The sequence below is a fragment of the Globicephala melas genome, chromosome 16 (genome assembly GCF_963455315.2).
Source record: "Globicephala melas chromosome 16, mGloMel1.2, whole genome shotgun sequence".
Classification (NCBI taxonomy): Eukaryota; Metazoa; Chordata; class Mammalia; order Artiodactyla; family Delphinidae; genus Globicephala; species Globicephala melas.
The window spans coordinates 12,024,423-12,044,386 of NC_083329.1; the positions used below are offsets into that span (position 1 = coordinate 12,024,423).

Genomic DNA, 19,964 nt, shown 5'->3' on the forward strand with positions numbered 1-19,964 from the left:
GAGATGCTCCTATAAAATGTAAGTTACATCTTACAGCACTTCCTTACCTCTTTTCCATTCAAACAGAAACACAGAATCCTCAACAGGACTTACAAGAGTACCCATAACGTGGCTATTTCCTACCTTTCCTCCATATGCCATATCCCTTTCTCTCTCCTTCACGCCACTAGAGTCTCATTACCTTTCTTTCAGTTCCTAGATGATGTCAAATGCTTTCTGCCTGGAAAGTTCTCTCCCTAACTTGTTGACTAACTTCTACCCATCCTTTTATCTTGGCAGAAGTACACTTTTTTCAGGACGATTCTCCTTGATCACCCAAAGTAAAATAACTTTCTCTGTTATGCCCTCTCATAGCACCTGGTATCAATATTTTCCTTTATTGTGCTTGTCAGGCTTTGGTTCCTGTGGTTAACTGTTAAATCTGGACACTTCAGAGGACTGGAAACTCCATGAGGGGCAGAAACCCTTCTTGTCTGTTTACTCTTGTAGCCCCAGCACAGTGCCTGAACACATAAATATATGTGAATGACTGAGTGAAAGGAATAGGCTAGCAACAGGGTGCTGGTAGGGAAAGCTTTTATCCTACAGCCTCCTTCAGCCTGATGTCCTTTCCTTCAGCTCCTAGATTCATCAGGTTTACAGAAAGAATCTGCATCATTATCTTTGTTCCCCTGCTAGGATGGAATTTGGATTCAGATGCTAAGATATAAAAGGAAGGAACAAAATCCAACATGGAAAGAAATATCGAATAGAGAATACTCCCCCGAGTGGCTACACATCTTCACTGTAAGCAGTACTCTCAGTGTGCAGCTATGGAGGCTTGAGTTATTTACATATCTCTAATCCTCTTACCTTCTAACTGAGATCATTCCAATAGCTTTGCCTTTAGACTTCCAATTGCCTTATGCATTCACAAGTCATTGCTTTGTCAAATGCTGTATTGTAATCTCCTAGGGAGATTATAAAAAAAGTATTCATTCTTCTTTATCCTAATATAGTTTATCTGTCTCCATCGAAGTTGTGTTTTAAATTTTTCTGTGCTAATGCCTTCATGAAATTAATAGTAAATTTAAAATGAAATAGAAATTAAAATAATTAAAATTAAAACATCATCTATAGGTCTGTATGTTGTCTACCACAGCTTGTCTGATTCAATGAGTTCAGACTTGACCACTTAGGGGAAGCATGTACGGTCTGTGGATTTTTTCATATAATTTCTCATCTCTTCTTTCCTTTTCCTCACGTCTGAGCAATTTCATTTCTTTCTAACAATGCAAGAATTAGGATGAAAAGATGTAAAAATGGCAATAATAAGTTTGCTTTCTCTTAGGAAAAATGTATCTCTCATCATACAGATGATGTTTTAAGAGTTGACTAAAGAAAAAAGGACTATTGATATAAAATAAGATTTCAAGTAGATTTAAGGTAGTCATGCATTTATTCATTCAAAAGTGTTGAACAACTCTAATGAAATATTCTGTGGGAAAGGTGACATAAAGGTATTTAAAGCCATAATAAACAAAGACTAATTCTTAATGACAAAACCTCTGTGCCATGACCTCCACCCCCATTTTAACTATTTTAGATAATTAGCTACATATTTATTTTGTAATTGTCTTTCTTGATTCTAATCAGAACATACACAATTTTGATACATATATTTATTAGGGAGCTATTTATGAGGGGGAGGGAGTCGAGTGGTTGTGATGAGGTAATGTAATGGATAGGCTTTGGGGCTTAGGTACTTGGGCCTATAATGGGCATTGCACCCATTTCAACCTCCCTACTTGACCCCAGATTTTATTCTTGCGTCCCACTCTGAGTACCAGGGGTGGGCCTCATTTTTCAGGAATAAATCCATACCCTTTCCAGTAAATGGCTCTGGAATTCAGGCGTAAATGCCATTAGATTGGTTCAGGAATGAGTCAATGAGACATTGGAAAAGAAGTATGCTGAGGACTTCTGTGAAAGAATTTGCTTGCTCACAATAGATGTCTACCAGAAGTCATGGGTCCTCTTCTTCTGGACATTGTTGTCCAAATATGTTGGCAGCCTAAGGATGAAGCTTGCAGAAGAGGAGATCAGGTCAAATAACAAGGCAGAAAACAGAGCTGGAGATCTGACTGAACCACGCCTCACCTTTGCCCTTCCTAGACCTTATCAGTATGTTAGCCAAGGAATAGCCTTGACTTTTAAGCAGTGTTTTACTTGAGATTTCTGTTTCTGGAAGCCAAAATAAATATTTTAATGTACAGAATCCCAATTTATACATTCTTAATATTGTTTTTATTTTTTAAACTTTAAGGTTGTTTTTCTGATTATAAAAATAATACGGACTCACTGTAGAGAATATAGAAAAGATCGAAAGATACGAAGAGGATAAAAACCATCTATAAGCCTATTAGCCCTAGATAATTGCTATTGATGTTTTGAATCAGTCTTCTCTTTACATAAACAAACTTACATATATATTTTACATATATATGTATTCTGCTAAATATAGATTTTTTTATAATGGTGTGTTTAACCAGTTACAGTTTAAATAAATGTCTTATATTGATTGTTTTGGCAGTATACATGTAAAGGGTTCAGTGTTCACCAGTATGCTGGGTAAAACCCCCTGGAGTAGGGCCTTACTAGATGGAAGTTATATTGCTGTGATAGCACCAATCCCTTCAGTTCTAAATGTCTTCTAGTTTCCATCATGATTTTCTGACCCATATGTTGACTGGAAGACTAGAAATATGGGGGTTTACTAGCTGTCTGTTGGTTATTGATTCCTAACTTAACTACACAGTGGGCAGAGAATGCGGTTGCTATGATACCAGTCCTTAGACATGTTGAGAAACTTGCTTTATGACCCAGTATGTTCAATTTTTGTAATGTTTCACATATTCTTGAAAGGAAAGTATATTCTGCAGTTGCTGAGTGCGATATTCTATATGTATTCATTAAATCAAGCTTGGTAATTGTGTTGTTCAAATCCTCTAGTCCCTTAAAGATTTTCTGATCCCTTTGATCTGTGTGTTAGTTTCCTGTGGCTGCTGTTAACAAATTAGCACAAATAGGTGGCTTTAAACAACAGAAAGGTATTCTCTCCCCGTTCCAGAAACTAGAAGTCTGAAATCAAGGCACTGGCGGGGCTGCCTTCCCTCTGAAGGCTCTAGGGGAGAATTCATTCTTTGCCTCCTCTGGCTTTGGGTGGCTGTACGCATGTGGTGTCGGAGTGTGGCTGCATCACTCCAACCTCTGCCTCCGTGGTCACACTGCCTTCTCCTCTTCTGTTTCTGTCTCAGATCTCCTCCTCCTTTCTCTAAAGAGGACACTTGCCATTGGTTTTATGTTCCGCCTGGATAATCCAGGAAGCTCTCCTCATTGCAAGATCTTCAATTACATCCACAAAGACCTTATTTTCAAATAAAGTAACACATAGGTTCCAGGGATTAAGACACTGGAGATATCTTTTTTGGGAGCTACTATTCAACCCGCTGCAATGTGATACAGAGATATGTAAAAATCACCTACTCTGATGATAGATTTCTCTTTCTTCATCTACTTCCGTCAACTTTTGCTTCATATATTTTGTGACCATATTTTTAGAGACACATTTATGACTCTCATATCTTGTGTATTGAGTGTTATCTAGGCACACCCACCCACCCACCTCAGAAGTCTATTGATGACAAACTATCAGCGCTTGTCTGAAAAAGACTATAATTTGTCTTTCCTCTTACATTCTCTACTTGCAGGGCATAGACTTCTAAGGTTGCCTTTTTTGCCTCCTCAGCATTTCACTCAGGTGTCTTTTACTTGAAAAAAATTTATTTTCATATTCCCAAAATGTCCCAGGGCCAGAAAATTAGTACGGTTCCAGGCCCAGAGAATCAAAACCGTGTGCTGATTCAAAAAATATATGCCATTAATTAATATGAGGGAGCATTGTCTGAAATTAAATCATTCTAAGTGATTGGTCAAAACATTTCATTTAGTGCAGAATATATTGGGAAAATATGTGTAGGGAAGATGAAACAAATGTGGACACTGAAGTATATCAGAGACAATTTCTCAGTGACTGAAGTGATTCTTCACTTCACACTAATTGCACATCTGTAGAAATAAAGATTCATTATTCTCGTATAATATACTGCTATTGCAGGGCTTCCCTGGTGGCGTAGTGGTTGAGAGTCTGCCTGCCGATGCAGGGCACACGGGTTCGTGCCCCCATCCGGGAAGTTCCCACATGCCGCGGAGTGGCTGGGCCCGTGAGCCATGGCCGCTGAGCCTGCGCGTCCGGAGCCTGTGCTCCGCAACGGGAGAGGCCACAACAATGAGAGGCCCGCGTACCGCATAAAATTATATATATATATATATATATATACTGCTATTGCAGAGGAATCAAATAAATTATAATAGAGTTACATAATCTTTCTTCCTTGTCCCTCAAGACTCTCATACATAGTCTCAAATTTGTAGTTAGATTTGTGAAACAGCATACGGAGAGTGGCATTTTTAAGTTTAAAATTTCTGGCCTCAGTGTACGGAAGAGTTAAGGAACTTTTTAAAAGTTCTTTAGTAGCTCAAACACATTTATTTTTTAAGCCACTCTGCTGTCCCGGTTGTTTTCCTCGATTTTGAGGGTTTGGGTCGTGTGGGCTGAGGCTCAAGAGCAATCCTGCCAAGGGCCGCCCTGGGCACTCCCACCCGTTTATTATGGCGAAGCGGAGCTTCTACTGGCCCCCTAGCTCCATGGTCAAGCAAAAGCTGGGGCTGCAAGGCCCTCTGCAGTGCGAAACCCTGTAAATTGGGTGAGCGGGAGAAAAACACCAGTGAGACGGGAAGCCTGGGGCACACCGACCGAGGAGCAGGCTCTACGCGCGGCTTCAGTCACCCGCTCATCTCCCCGTAGTCCTGGTAACCAAACTCTGAACGCGCGTGCGCAGCCAAACTCTCTTATCACGTGAGGCCGGGCCGGGGGCGGAGCCGACGAATGCTCCTCCTGACTGGTTGCCCAGTTCCTCTCCGCAGGGGACCAGCCGAGGCGGGGCGAACCTCTGCTGTACTGCGTTGGGGTGGCTCACAGCTCCCGCCCCTTTTCGTTTAGCTTTCTCGCGGCTGGTTCCTCGCACCACGTGCCCTCCTGGCCGCTCCCCCAGCTGCCCTTTCCAGCTGCCTGTTGGAAGCTGCTGTAAAATGTCGTGACGGGCGCTGCTGCTTTACGGCTGCCTCTCCCTAAGTGGAGCCCTGGAGCGCCCACCGCCGTCAGCCCTGTCTCTACGAGTCGGCCGGGCAAGATTGAGAGACCCGGTGCGCCGCTGCCCTCCCCGCCGCGCCCGTTCCGGCCCTCGGCGATGTGAGCTCGAGGAGGCTGCGGTGCCCCCCCGGCCTGGGGTTGAGACGGGCGGCAGGTGCCTGTGAGGCGGGCGGGTGCTGGGGGCCTGCAGGATGGAGGAAAGCATGGAAGAGGAGGAGGGGGGCAGCTACGAGGCGATGATGGACGACCAGAACCACAACAACTGGGAGGCCGCCGTGGACGGCTTCCGGCAGCCCCCCCCACCCCCTCCGCCCCCCTCTTCGATCCCAGCCCCTGCCCGAGAGCCTCCGGGGGGTCAGCTGCTGGCGATGCCTGCGGTCTCCGTGGACAGGAAAGGCCCCAAGGAGGGGCTCCCGATGGGGCCACCGCCGGAGCCGAATGGGGTGATCATGATGTTGAAGAGCTGCGACGCGGCTGCCGCCGTGGCCAAGGCGGCCCCCGCCGCCACCCCCACCTCCACCATCAACATCAACACCTCCACCTCCAAGTTCTGTGAGTACAACCTTTCGTCTGCAGCCTTGGCTTTTCTCCTTCCCACCCGGACGCCGAATCCTTCTCTCTCGGCCATCCCGCTTCCTTTGTTTCAGGCCTGGGTCTCTCCTCCCCTCCCCGCCTCCCTCCCCCGCCTCGTTTGGTGTCCGCGGCCGGCGCCGGAGCGGCCCTGGCTTCTTGTATTACTTGGCCTAAAAGAGCAGCCTGGTTACGCACACAGCCCCAAGTTCTCCTACAAACGCGAGCCGTATCATGACTGGCTATCTCTCAGCATCAGGAAGCTCTTTTCTTCTCCGTTCCCCCTTAAGTTTCACCCTCAAACGTGAAGGGAAAATAAGGCTGTCCGAGTTTCGTTAGGGAGAGGCCTTCAGTTTGTTTTTTGCAACCAGGGGAAAAAGAAATCTGGCCACTTGTGTTTCTGTGCTTTTAGCCAGTCTGCGTTAAACAAGTCAGGAATTAGAAAGTTGACCTATATCTACGCTTCGTTCTTTCCCTTCTCCAGTGCACGCCTTCTGCATCCCGATAGGGAAATGTATGAGTTGCTTCTTGAGTAACAGCAGCGCAGTGGGAGCTGCGACATCCGTTTTGAAGCTAATAATGTATAAAATTACTTTTTCAAAGTCTACACTCATAAGAATAAGCCATTCGGCATGTGTCCAAATCTAAGATTGTGTTCAATGTTGAACTTTTATGTTAGTGATCTGCCCTAACGCTCAACTGCAGGCAGAAAGATTTGAGACCAAAATCTGTTTTGTAACCGAAACTATCTCCAACCAAGGATGTATGCTTCCACAGCTAGGAAGAAAAGTGCATTTGCTTTAAGTGGTATTTTTGGGGGCTGGTGATGGTGGAAATTGACTGTCATAGCGAGATTTTTCTCTCCTATTAATAACTGCAAGTTTTGAATGGCATCTGGTAAAGAACTGGAGATTTCATTTCTAGTTGCTAATTTTATCAAGCTGTACCAGTAATTGTCCAGTTAGCTGTGCAGAGAAAATATCTGCCTTGGTTCAGATGTATAGTCATAGTCTTACACATTTTTTTTTTTTTTTGGAACAAGCACATAATCTTATTTATTTGCCTTCAAGATACTGCTTTAGTCAGAGACATTCATATGTAGGTATGGTTGGTAAGATTTGTCTACGATTTTTTCCGTATTATGGGTACATGAAAATAATGTTTATATTGTATAATTTGTGTGTTGAAGTCTATGTAGTGAAACCAGACCTGGGACACAGTGGCAGGGTGACTTATTTAAATGCTGAAGGAAGCTTGCTTTAGTGTTTCAACCAAGTTCATTTTAAGAGTTCAAAAAACAGCATATAGCTAAGAGCAAGAATTAGTGAAATTAGGAACAAAAGAAAGATTTGCCAAACCAAAAGATTGTTTTTTGAAATTAAGCTAAACGGACCTCCGATTTTTTAAATGCAAATACAATAAGTGATAACTGGGAAATAGGTACAAACATGAGGTGTTTAAAAGAAGAGTTTTATGAATTGCTATGGGTTTATAAATTTGAAAGCCTAGAGGAAATGTGTAAATTCTTAGAAAACTACAAACTATGAAAGTTGGTAACAGAAGAAGTAGATAGCTTGAGCTAATAAATATTTTTAAAATTTATTTTATTTTTATTTTTGGCTGCGTTGGGTCTTTGTTGCTGCGTGTGGGCTTTTCTCTTTGCGGCGAGCGGGGGCTACTCTTCGTTGCGGTGCGCGGGCTTCTCCTTGCAGTGGGTTCTCTTGTTGCGGAGCACAGGCTCTAGGCGCGCAGGCTTCAGTACTTGTGGCACACGGGCTCAGTAGTTGTGGCTTGCGGGCTCTAGAGCTCAGGCTCAGTTGTTGTGGCGCATGGGCTTAGTTGCTCCACGGCATGTGGGATCTTCCCGGACCAGCGTTCGAACCCGTGTCCCCTGCATTGGCAGGCGGATTCTTAGACACTGCGCCACCAGGGAAGCCCGAGCTGACTAATAAATATCTAAAAACTGAAATAGTAAAACGTCCCCTTTCAAAAACTCTGGATGAAGATAATCTTATAATTGAGGTGCAATGAGCTTTTAAATAACAATTCCTTTTTAAAAAACAATTCCTTTTTAAAAGTTGTTCTGGGAAATAGGAAAAAGAGAGAGAGAGAGATGCCAAGCTCATTTTATGAAGTTAGTGAAATCTTGATTCCAAAACTAGGTAAAGTTTGTATGAGAAAGTTATACATCTGTTTTCAGTTATTAGCATAAATGTAAAAATCCTACACAAAATACTAGCTCTTCAAACCCAACAATGTGTTAAAAGAATCTTGATCCATAGAGTTTGTTTTAGGAATGTAAGTGTGGTTCAACATCCATTTATCTGTTAATGTAATTTATCTTAGTAGACTAAAGGAGAGTATATGGGTTCATCATTCTCTCTACTTTTGTATATGTACTTGAAAATTCCCATTAAAAAGTTTAAAAAAAATAGACTAAAGGGAGAGAATTCATCATTATTTCGATACCATAAAATTATTTGATAAGATGCAGCACCCATATATGATAAAAACTCTTGGCAAGCTTGGAACGCAGGATAACTGAATGATGGTCATTACCAAAAACCTACAGCAAATAATAATACTTAACAGAGAAATTTCAGATACATTTACTTTAAGGTCAGTAACAAGGGACTTCCCTGGTGGTCCAGTGGTTAAGACTAAGCGCTTCCACTGCAGTGGGCACGGGTTCAAACCCTGGTTGGGGAGCTAATCCTGCATGTGGCACGGCAAAAAAAATAAATAAAAAGATCAGTAACAAGATAAGGATGCCCTCTGTCATTGTTACTGTTTAACATAAGAAAGGTTCTGACGAACACTACAGGGGGAAAAATTATAAGTATAAGAAGGGATGCAATAAAACTCATTATTTGCAGGTAATATCACTTATCTAGAAGAACCATTAGAATCAAGAGAAGCTATTAGAACTAGTAAGAGTTTAGCAAGGTTACTGGACTTAAGATCACCCTACAAAAGTTAGTAGCATTTACTACACTAGCAATAACCAATTAGTAAAGGTAATCAAAAGTAAATATTGTAGGGCTTCCCTGATGGCACAATTGTTAAGAATCCGCCTGCCAATGCAGGGGACACGGGTTCAAGCCCTGGTCTGGGAAGATCCCACATGCTGTGGAGCAGCTAAGCCCGTGCACCACAACTACTGAGCCTGCACTCTAGAGCCCGCAAGCCACAACTACTGAGCCCACGCGCTGCAGCTACTGAAGCCCGCATGCCTAGAGCCTGTGCTCCACAACAAGAGAAGCCACCGCAATGAGAAGCCCGCGCACCGCAAGGAAGAGTAGCCCCCACTCAACGCAACTAGAGAAAGCCCGCGTGCTGCAACAAAGACCCAACACAGCCAAAAATAAATAAAATAAATAATTTTTTTTAAAAAGTAAATATTGTATACAATAATAGCAAGAAAACTATAGTCTCTAGGAATTACCCTAAGTACATAAGATCTTTAAGGAGAGAACTTTAATAAGGAGCTAGAAGAGGACCTAAATAAATGGGAAAACTTTCCATGTTTTTGGGATTGGATTACTTATTGTTGTAAGGAAGTCAGTTTTCTCCATTATAATCTATAAATTTGATTAAACTGCCGTCAAAATTCCAGTTGGTTTGTCTGACAAACTCAATAACCTGATCTAAAATTTATATGGCAGGTGGGATAAAGTCTGTGAATAGCTAAATCAGTCTTAAAGTTTTGCTTTCGTGGGGGCTTGCCTTACCAGAGGTTAAGATACTGTTTCAAAACTATAGTAATAAAAACTAGTATAAGTGCAAGAACCTAAAAAATACACTGGGGGAACAAATTGGAGAGCAGAGACTTACCTATATGTTCAGGAACTTAAGATAAAGGTGGTATCATAAATCATCAGAGAAAGGAGTCATGTTGCTAGGAAGAGTGGGTTACTTTATGGAGAAAAACCTACCACCACAGATGGGATGAACTATGGATAATTAAAGATCTAAATGTGAAAGGAAAAGTTATAAAATTAATGGAAGACAATGTTGAAGAAGCTCTTTCCCTAGGGAAAGTTTTATCTCCTAAAACTTACAAAGGTGAAAAAGTAATGACTTTGATTATATAAAAATTAAAGGTTTTCATTCAGTGACAGACAGATGAAAGAATTAGGGAAGATATTTGCAGTGCCCAAAATTGCCAAGGGATTTAGCCTTGAATTTATTCAGCTTTTGTTTGTCCCCAAAAGCATTTTACCTTCATTTTCTAAGGATATTTTTGCTGGATATAGAATTCTAGATTGATAATCTTGTTTTGTTTTTCCTTTCAATACTTTAAAGATGTCTTTCTGTTGTCTTCTGGCCTGCATTATTTCTTTTAATAAATGTCTGAATATTCGAATCTTTGTTCCTCTCTAGTAATGTGTCCTTTTTTTCTGGCTGCTTTTAAGATTTTCACTTTATCTTTCACTAAATCAAATTTAATTTGATTGTGATATTCCTTGTGGTAGAGTTTTCTGTAGGCTTATTCTTGTTAGTGTCCTTTGAGCTTCTTGGATTTGTGGGGTTCTAGAATTTGTCAAATCTGGAACATTATCATTCATTTTATATTTTTTCAGAATTACTGCCCCATGCCCCTCAGTTGCATATATGTTACGCCACTTGTTATTGTACACTAAATCACTGAGGCTCTGTTCATTATCTTTTTCAGCTTTTTCACCCCCCTCTGCTTCAGTTTAGATAGTTTCTATTGCTGTGTTGTCTCTGGTGTCTAATCTGTTGTTAATTCAGCAAGAGTTCCAACTGTTTTTAACATAGACTGTCATTGAGTCCAGGTTTCAGTCAGTTAACTGAGCAAATTGTTATAACCATATCTGGTTTCTTGAGATACTGCAGTGAATGAAGAATCTTCAGTAAGTGTATTCCTTTTGATAACTTAAGTCTTAACCTAAAGTTATGTTTCAGTCTTTAGAATTCTTAATGTCTTCTGAGAGTCCACAGTGGTGTACCTCAGAGATATTATGGGTTCTGTTCTAGACCACTGCAGTAAAGTGAATATCACAAAAAAGTGAATCACACGAATTTTTTCATTTCCCAGTGCGTATAAAAGCTATGTTTACAGTATAGTATAGTCTGTTAAGTGTGCAATAGCATTATGCCTAAAAAAAAAATTGAACATATCTTAATTGAAAAATACTTTATTGCCAAAAAATGCTAAATATCATCTGAGCCTTTAGCAAATCATAATCTTTTCGCTGGTAGAGGGTTTGAAATATTGCGAGAATTACCAAAATGTGACAGATGCAAAGTGAGCAAATGCTGTTGGAAAAATGGCGCCGATAGACTTGCTAGACTCAGAGTTGCCACAAAACTTCACTTTGTAAAAAGCGCAGTATCTGCAGAGTACAATAAAATGAGGTATGCCTGTAGTTCTTTAGGAATGAAGGCTGGCTCCTGTTTGTTTAGATTTGGTGCTTCTTCCCCTGGGAAATTTGATTTATAATAGATGGAGGTTTAGAGGCGGTGAGAGCTGCTTGGAGTAAGGCATGAGGAGAATCTGCATTCCCTTGCAAGGCTCCAGTCAGTATTACAGCAAGGGAGCAGGGGCTTCAGTCAAGTAAAGATTAGCCTCATATTGGGTGGGAGGGGTGCTTCTCAGGTAGGGAAGGCTCAGTGAGTTTTGTGAGGTCAGGGTTCTCAGATTGATCAAACTCCACCCCATTTCAGGCCTCAGGGTCTTATCATTTCACAATCAGTGCCCTAACTTTTACTTAAGAGATTATTTTTATATGGTAATTCTGTAACTTGCAGAATCACTGTTTGATTTTTGGCTGTATCAACCCTATACCTATAAGAATTAAGAGGTTCTTTTATGCATTCATGGATGCTCTTTGGTCCTCTGTTTATTGAGTTAATCATTTTCTTAAAGCTTTCACCTGTCCTCAGAATCAGCCCACTCCACAGTCCTTGTCTTTCTTATTTCCATCATAATGCACTTAGCAGTCTGCCATGCTGTTTTCTTCAAGAAGAACTTTATTCCAGGTATCTACAGGTGGTAAGTAATTCTTTGCTGCTACATGCCATGTACTATTAGTATTATGTTATCTAATGGTGGCAATGTCATCATTGCCTTTAAATCCAACTAGATTGGAAAACCAAAGCCAGGTTCCTAGCTTTTAAGAGTCTGTGTCCTGTAACTACTCTGGTACCAAATACTTTAATCAGTCAGTTCAGTGCAAGAAAATACTCTAGGTATCTAAAGCAACAGGAGATCTAATAGCAGAAATTGGGTCCATTGTAAATTGTCGGAAAGGTCAGAGGTATGAAGTCAGTGAGGCTGCTCGCCTAAAGCTGCATTCCAGAGGACAGGCTGCTGCTTCTGCTGCCACCACCGCCATTCTTACATCATCACACTTGCCTCCCTCATCCTTGAAGTTGGTGACCAGACACTGGAACTTGGAGTTCGGCTGCCACAAATTCTGACGTCTCTAACCTTACTTGCCAGAACCACCAGCAGCAATAATCTGTCCTTTGCCTCCCTTTGGCCTTCCAAATCTCATTCAAATGTATCTCATTGATGGAATGTACTTTGGGAAGTGTAATCACTTAGTTCAGTTTTTCATTGCACATTAGTCAGCTTGATAATTACCCTCAAATTTCAGGAGCTTATGGACCAACAAAGGCTTATTTCTTGCTCATGTTGTGTTAGTGGCTGACGGTTGTGGCTTTTCACATGTCATCTCATTCTGAAGCGCAGCTCTTTTCTGGGTCCTGTCACTCTTGGCAGAGACAAAGAGAAGAGAGTGGACAGCAACACACAGTGGCTTTTAAAGCCTCTGCTCAGATGTAGCATATGTCACATCTGTTTATATTCCAGATATATTAAACAGGCTAGAATGGTTCCCTGTCTGAATGTGTTGGGGCAGGTGGGACTGGAGCATGAGGATAAAAGGCACTGAATGGCTAGATGGAAGGGGGGTGGGGTGGGATCTTGCCTTGACTGATGGTACTGTGCCATGATCTCAGGATAATTATGAATCCACTGCACCAAAAGCTTCTCCAGATGAATAAAAGCTTCACAGTATTTTTTAATTGAACTCAATGAAATTATTCTTTTCTTTAAATTAATGACTCAGAAGTATGTTAAAATTGACTTGAATTTAGTGAAAGTGTTAACTGACTTTAGTAAATCCTAAATAAAGTTGCTCTACTGGATCAGGTCCTGCCTGCGTTTCCAGATTGGTTGATTCTTTTACAAGTGAATCAGTTAATGTATTCAGGCCTTAAAATATGCACTGTTCGCAGCATCCGTGGTGGTTATTTGGGATCTTCTTGCCTTCCAGCTTAGTGGAGTTGTGCTGCAGCAAGCATCACTGTGGTATCGATCGATTGTCCAAATTTCAGGATCTCATTGGGGATCTTGTCTTGCCGTTTTTTGACATGAATTGCACAAAGTGACAGTGATGAAACTGTAAGAGAAAGCCATTGTAATGTTTATATAAGGCCCAGTCCCAAATCCCTAAAGAAAATGAATGCTGTTCATTTTCTCTTTAAACTGTAACTCTGTAAGCCGCAGACCATATATAATCACGTTGTGAACTGTTAAATGCTATATAAAAAATGATTGTGGATATTCTTTTATAATATGCCTTGGCAGGGAAAACTGGCCTTCCATTTTTCTTCCTACTTTTGTAGTTGTTTGCCTATTAACCTCTGTAGTTAAGAGTATAGATAAGTAGGGCTTCCCTGGTGGCGCAGTGGTTGAGAGTCCGCCTGCCGATTCAGGGGACACGGGTTCGTGCCCCGGTCCGGGAAGATCCCACGTGCCGCGGAGCAGCTGGGCCCGTGAGCCATGGCCGCTGAGCCTGCGCATCCGGAGCCTGTGCTCTGCAATGGGAGAGGCCACAGTAGTGAGAGGCCCGTGTACCGGAAAAAAAAAAAAAAAAAGAGAGTATAGATAAGTAATTTGTAGTTGCAGGTGTGCTGACTAGAATGGCATTTTATCCAAACAGATATTTATTTATCGTCTTCTGTATGCCAAGGTAATATTTTAGCCTCTGGTGATGAATGAGACAGAGTTTAGTGTGGTGGTTGATGGACAGATGATTGTGATACATTATAATTAAGTTCTGTGGTAATTTTGTATGTACATGGTAGCATAGAGGGAAAAAGAATCTTTGAAAATGAATAAAAGTTTGTTAGGAGGACTGAGGTGGCAGGGTTGGGCTTGAAGAGACTTCCTTTGCAGAGGGAGAAGCCTGTGTGGAAGATCCAGAGTTGAAATTATTGTAGGAACATAGGGTGTGAGGAGGGAGTGGCACAAATTAAACCTAGATCGATAGAAAGGTCTAGATGCGAAGGGCATGCTAGGTTAGAGATGGGATTTTCTTCTGCAGGAATAGGGGCTGCTGAAGTATATTAAGGGAGTCAACTTGGTAAAATTTGTCTTAGCATGTTAATATAGATTAGAAAGGAGAGAGAATGGAGGCAGAGACTGGTTAGGGGTTTTAATTATTGTAGTCTAGGCAAGAGATGACAGCCTGAACAAATAAAGCATTGGAAGAGAGGTGGTTTCCGACTTTGGAAACATTTGGGGACTACAGTCTGTAAAATTTGGGTGGGAAGAAGGGAGGATAAGGATATGGTAGGCGTATAGGTAGGGGTGTGTGTGTGTCTTTTTTAAGTTGTCTGTGGAACATTTGGGTGGAGAGGTCCAGTAGGCAGTGGGTAAGCTGAGCTTTCTCATTTCATGCACTTTAGAATATTGGAAGTGCTGAAACAAAAATTTAGTTTCACCAGATTTGTTTTTACCTTTCTGAGGATTTGAGTTTCACCAAACTCTTTGGTCTTAGAACAAAACAGCACAGAACTTTGCTTTTATATAGGCTTATACTTTAAAAACTTAAACTGTATGAAAAGATATATAATGAAAATCAGTGATTCCTTCCTTTGTTCCTTCCCATTCCTGGACCTGTGACCCAGAGTCAATTATTTTTAATTCATTTAGTTGTCTTGTATTTATCCACACATTTCAATGTGTTAATATTGTTATTAATTAATTAGTTAGTTTTATATTACCTGTTGACCTGTTATTTCCACAACGTTTTAGTTCTCTTATACCTCTACACACCTTACCTCTTTAATTCTTTAAATAACACAATTTTTGGTTCAAAATAAACCCTATTTACATTACAACTAAATAATCACTGAAGGGCCAGGAGTGTACTCAGATTACATTTTCTTTCACATCAAACTCTGCTATTAAGTTGCCTTGTTTATACTTGCATAGTTTTTGAAAAACTGATTCTTAAAGTTTTTCAACATCTTTATCACATCCACCATATACCTGTCACTGGTGTTTTTGAAATGCTCAGTTAATCAGTATTTCCTTTTTGTCTGCTTGTGGAGCTGTTAATCTTCTTGTTCCTGTTTATTTCTTAGGGCCCACAGTTGCCACTCATGGACTTCCCAACAGGTGGAATGATTGTTACTTGATGTCTTCCTTTTTATTTATTTATTTATTAAAAGTTTTGTTAAAAGTTGAAATATAGTTGATGTACAGTATTATGTTAGCTTCAGGTGTACTGCATAGTGATTTGAGATTTGCATACATCATGAAATGTTCATCACAATAAATCTAGTAACCGTCTCTCCCCATACAAAGTTATTACAATATTATTGACCACGTATCTTAAGCTGTATATATGGTACAGCATATATACATATGTGATTGTTTTCAGTTGATGATCTCTTAGGTTTGAATGCCTTCTAACAACGATACATTTTTATTCCCCCCGTCATGTTGAATGTTTCTGATGTTGTATTTTCCATCTTTTTGTTTTGTATATCCCTTAACTATTTATTGTGGTTTTAGATGATTTTACTACTTTTGTCTTTTAACCTTCCTACTAACTTTATAAGTGGCTGATCTACTACCTTTACTATATGTTCGTCTTTACTAGTGAAATTTTTCCTTTCATAATTTTCATATTTTGAGTTGTGGCCTTTTCTGCTTAGAGAACCCCTTTATCATTTCTTGTAAAGCTGGTTTAGTGGCGCTGACCTCTTAGCTTTTGCTTGTCTGTAAAACTCTTTATCTTGCCTTCGAATCTGAATGATAACCTTGTCAGGTAGAGTATTTTTGGTTTTAAGTTTTTTCTTTCATCACTTTGCAAATATCATGCCATTCACTTCTGGCTTGCAAAGTTTCTGCTGAGAAGTCAGCTGTGAGTCTTTATGGGAGTTCCCTTGTATGTAACTAGTTGCTTTTCTCTTCTGCTTTTAAGATTCTTTCTTTAATTTTGCAATTTTAATTATTATGTGTCTTAGCGTGGACTTCTTTCAGTTCAACTTGTTTGGGAGTCTCTGTGCTTCTTGGAATTGGATGTCTGTTTCCTTCCCCAGGATAGGGAAGTTTTTAGCTACTGTTTCTTCAAACAAGTTCTTTGCGCCTTTCTTCTCCTTCTGAGACCCTGTAAAGTTAGTATGCTTGATGTTGTACCAGAGGTCTCTTAAACTATCCTCATTTTTAAAAATTATTTTTTCTCTTTTTCTGTTCAACTTGGGTGATTTCTACTACTGTCTTCCAGATCACAGTCTGTTACTCTGTGTCATCTAATCTGTTGATTCCTTCTAGTGTAATTTTAATTTTAGTTAGTTGTATTCTTCAGCTCTGTTTGGTTCTCAGTATTTTCCAGCTCTTTGTTGAAATTCTCACCATGTTCATCCATTCTTCTGGGCTAGGGAGCATCTTCATGATCATTACCTTGATCTCTTTGTTGAGTAGATTGCCTGTCTCCACTTCGTTTAGTTCTTTTTCTGAGGTTTTGTCTTGTTTCTTTGTTTGGGACATGTTCCTCTGTCTGCTCATTTTGCCCAGTTTTCTGTGTTAGGTTGGTTACATTTCGCAATTTTAGAGAAGTGGCCTTATGTAGGAGACATCCAGTGGGTCCCAGTAGCACACTCCCTTCTGGTCACCAGAGCTATATGCTCACGGGGTGCCCCCGTAGGGCTGCCTGTGCCCTTCTTTTATGGCAGGACTGCTATGGTGGGTGTGCTGGTAGGCGGGGCTGGCCCCCAGCCTGACTGTGAGGCCCTGCCTCATGCAGTGGCTGCCGGGCTGCTGGAGGGCAAGGTAGGCTTCCCAGCTGTCTGCCTGGCCCTGGGGCTGGGGCTGGCCTGTTGGTGGGCGGGTAAGCCCCCAGTGCTAATAAGCTAGGGGGAGGATTCCAAAACGTCACTTGCCAGTGCTGTGTTATCTTGGTAGAACGAACTGCCCCAAATGGCTACTGCCAGCATCTCCATCCCCAGGGGCAGTTCCAGTTGCCTCCTGAGGAGGCTCTCCAGGATCAGCACATGGGTCTCACCCAGGCTGCTTTCAATTTACTGCCTCTGTGCTGAGATTTGAAGTGTGTGAGATTTAACGTATGCCCTTTAAGAGCAGAGTCTGTTTCCTACAGCTCTCTGGCTCTCCTGGACATAAGCCCTGCTGGTTTTCAAAGTCAGATGTTCTGGGGGCTCATCTTTCTGATGCAGGAACCCTGGGCAGGGGAGCCTGATGTGGGGCTCAGAAAGAATCCTCACTCCTTGGGGAGAACCTCTGATTGTGATATTCCTCCCATTCGTGGATCGCTGACCTGGAGTTGTGAGTCCTGACAATACCGCGTCTCACCCCCTCTTACTCAGCTCATTGTGGTTCCTTGTTTAGGTATGCAGTTGTGGAATATCTTTTCTGCTAGTTTTTAGGCCGTTGTCATAGATAGTTGCTCTGTAAGTAGCTGTAATTTTGGTGTATCCATGGGAGGAGGAGTGAGTTCAGGGTTTTCCTACTCTGCCGTCTTGGCCACCTCACTTCATGTCTTTCTTTTTACTGGTGTGTTCCCATGTATGTGTGTGTATGTACAGAACATATCTGCTGGCAGTCTGTTGGGAAAATGTGTATGGATAATAATATCAGGTCTTGAATATATAAAAATGCTCACTTGATTGACTGTTTGGGTATAGAATTCTTACCTAAATGATTTTTTTTAAAATTTTATTTATTTTTGGCTGCATTGAGTCTTCGTTGCTGTGCATTGCAGCGAGTGGGGACCACTCTTCACTGCGGTGCGCAGGCCTCTCACTGCGTTGGCTTCTCTTGTTGTGGAGCACTGGCTCTAGGCACGCAGGCTTCAGTAGTTGTGGGACATGGGCTCAGTAGTTGTAGCTCCCGGGCTCCAGAGCGCAGGCTCACTAGTTGCAGTGTATGGGCTTAGTTGCTCTGCAGCATGTGGAATCCTCCTGGACCAGGACTCGGACCCGTGTCCCCTGCATTGGCAGGCGGATTCTCAGTTGCTGCGCTACCCGGGGAGCCCCCTAAGTAATTTTTAAAGTGTTGCTTCATTGACTTTAAGCTTGCAGTGTTACAGTGGAGAATTCAGGTGCCATTTTTATTCTTGTTATTTTGCGTGTGGTCTTTTTTTCCCTTTGGAAAATTATTGGGATGTTTTCTTAGGTAAATGAGTCAGTGTTTTTCTCCCTTTACATTTTCTCTCTTCTCCCTTTTCTCTGGAATTATTGGTAGTCAAATGTTGAATTTCCTGTTTTGATCTTCTAAGTCTGTTAACTATTTTTTAGTATATTCTATTTCTCTTAATGTTCTAGGAGAGTTTCTAGGTGTTTACTTTTTTCTTTTCGATTTTTTTATGATAAAGGCATTTATGATGAGATAAATGCTTTTATTTATTTATTTATTCATTTATTTATGGCTGTGTTGGGTCTTCATTGCTGCATGCGGGGTTTCTCTAGTTGCAGCGAGCAGGGGCTACTCTTTGTTGTGGTGTGCAGGCTTCTCATTGCGCTGGCTTCTCCCGCTTCAGAGCATGGGCTCTGTGATGCGCGGACTTCAGTAGTTGTAGCACATGGGTTTGGCTGCTCTGTGGCATGTAGGATCTTCCTGGACCAGGGCTCGAACCCGTGTCTCCTGCATTGGTAGACGGATTCCCAACCACTGCGCCACCAGGGAAGCCCTTCTTTTGGATTTTTAACAATGGCTATATTTTTAATTTTAAGAGCATTTGGAATTCTCCTTTTTCATTACTATTACTAATTTTTATCTTCTCAACATAGTAATTATAGGGTTTTTAAAAAAGTTTTCTTTTGTTCTTTTAGTTCTTTGCTTTTATCTTTGCAGTTTTTGTTTGTTTTGATCTCTGATGTCTGAGACTTTGCAAATATTCGTGATCCTTAGCTGTCTATTCGTATTTAAAAGTGAAAAAGGCTAATTGGTAGTTCAGTGTTTACAAGGGACCTTGCCAAGTGTAAGTGTTGGGCTTCACTTCGGGTTAATTGGATGCAAAGCTGCTATTCTTGGGGAACTGCCAAATAGTATGTGAATGTCTTTTCTCTGGGGCTGTTCCGTTTCTCTAGGGAAGGATCTTCTTCCTTTCTGGGAGAATGGTAGGGTTGGGTAGGTGGGGCAGGAAGTAAAGACACTTCTCCTGGCCGATGGCATTCTAGAATTAAAGAAAAGGAGCAGGGTTAGATGTTTGAACATTTCTTATTTTGACTTTTGACTTTACTTAAATCTGCCAGCCCTGTGCTTCCCACACACCCACACACCCACCCGCCATGTATCTGTCCTGGAGTCCCAAGCTTTTACCTTTCAGTTTCTGTGCAGGATAACTCTTCTCTTTTTTACAGTTTAGTCTACAGACTTGCAACCAATCTTCACCCTTCCCACTCCAGCCACCAGCTCTCTGCCTCTAAATCTCGCTCATTGTATCCTGTCCTTAGGTCCTGAATTTCTCAGGGTCCTGCAGGGCAGGATTAGCTCACTATTGGTGTTTCCACCTCAGCACACACTGCCTTATACTGCTACTTCAGAGTTACTTTCCTGGTCTTAATGCCATGGAGAGTTTGACTTGTTTAAATCTTGCAGGAAAAACAGAATTTTAAAACTACGGCAGATGTGCAGTTAGCATGGTTTGCACATAATGTAATCACAATTGAGCAGATACTTTCTATTTGAATATTGTGAGATTCTGGATTAGTTGGAGTTGGAGCCATAATGGATGTTTTAATAGCACTTGACCTTTTCATATATGTACTTTCATAACATGTTCATAGTGAGAACTGTGTCACAGGCTCAAATGTGATGTTGTAATTGTAGAATAATGTTGTGCAGTAACTATTCTAAAGT

General features: G+C 41.3%; 1 protein-coding gene across 2 annotated transcripts in view; it reads left to right on the forward strand.

Annotated features, from left to right (window-relative positions):
• Positions 1-5,145: 5,145 nt before the first annotated feature.
• The window catches only part of CACUL1 (CDK2 associated cullin domain 1), a 72,217-nt gene continuing 57,398 nt past the window's right edge, over positions 5,146-19,964 (forward strand). Inside the window, exon 1 of one of the 2 annotated variants that reach the window (XM_030839400.3) lies at positions 5,146-5,803. In XM_030839400.3, the coding sequence (XP_030695260.1) occupies positions 5,443-5,803 (361 nt within the window). In that variant the 5' untranslated portion in view covers positions 5,146-5,442. The remainder of the gene's footprint in view (positions 5,804-19,964) is intronic. The other variant, XM_030839401.3, reaches the window with a different exon arrangement.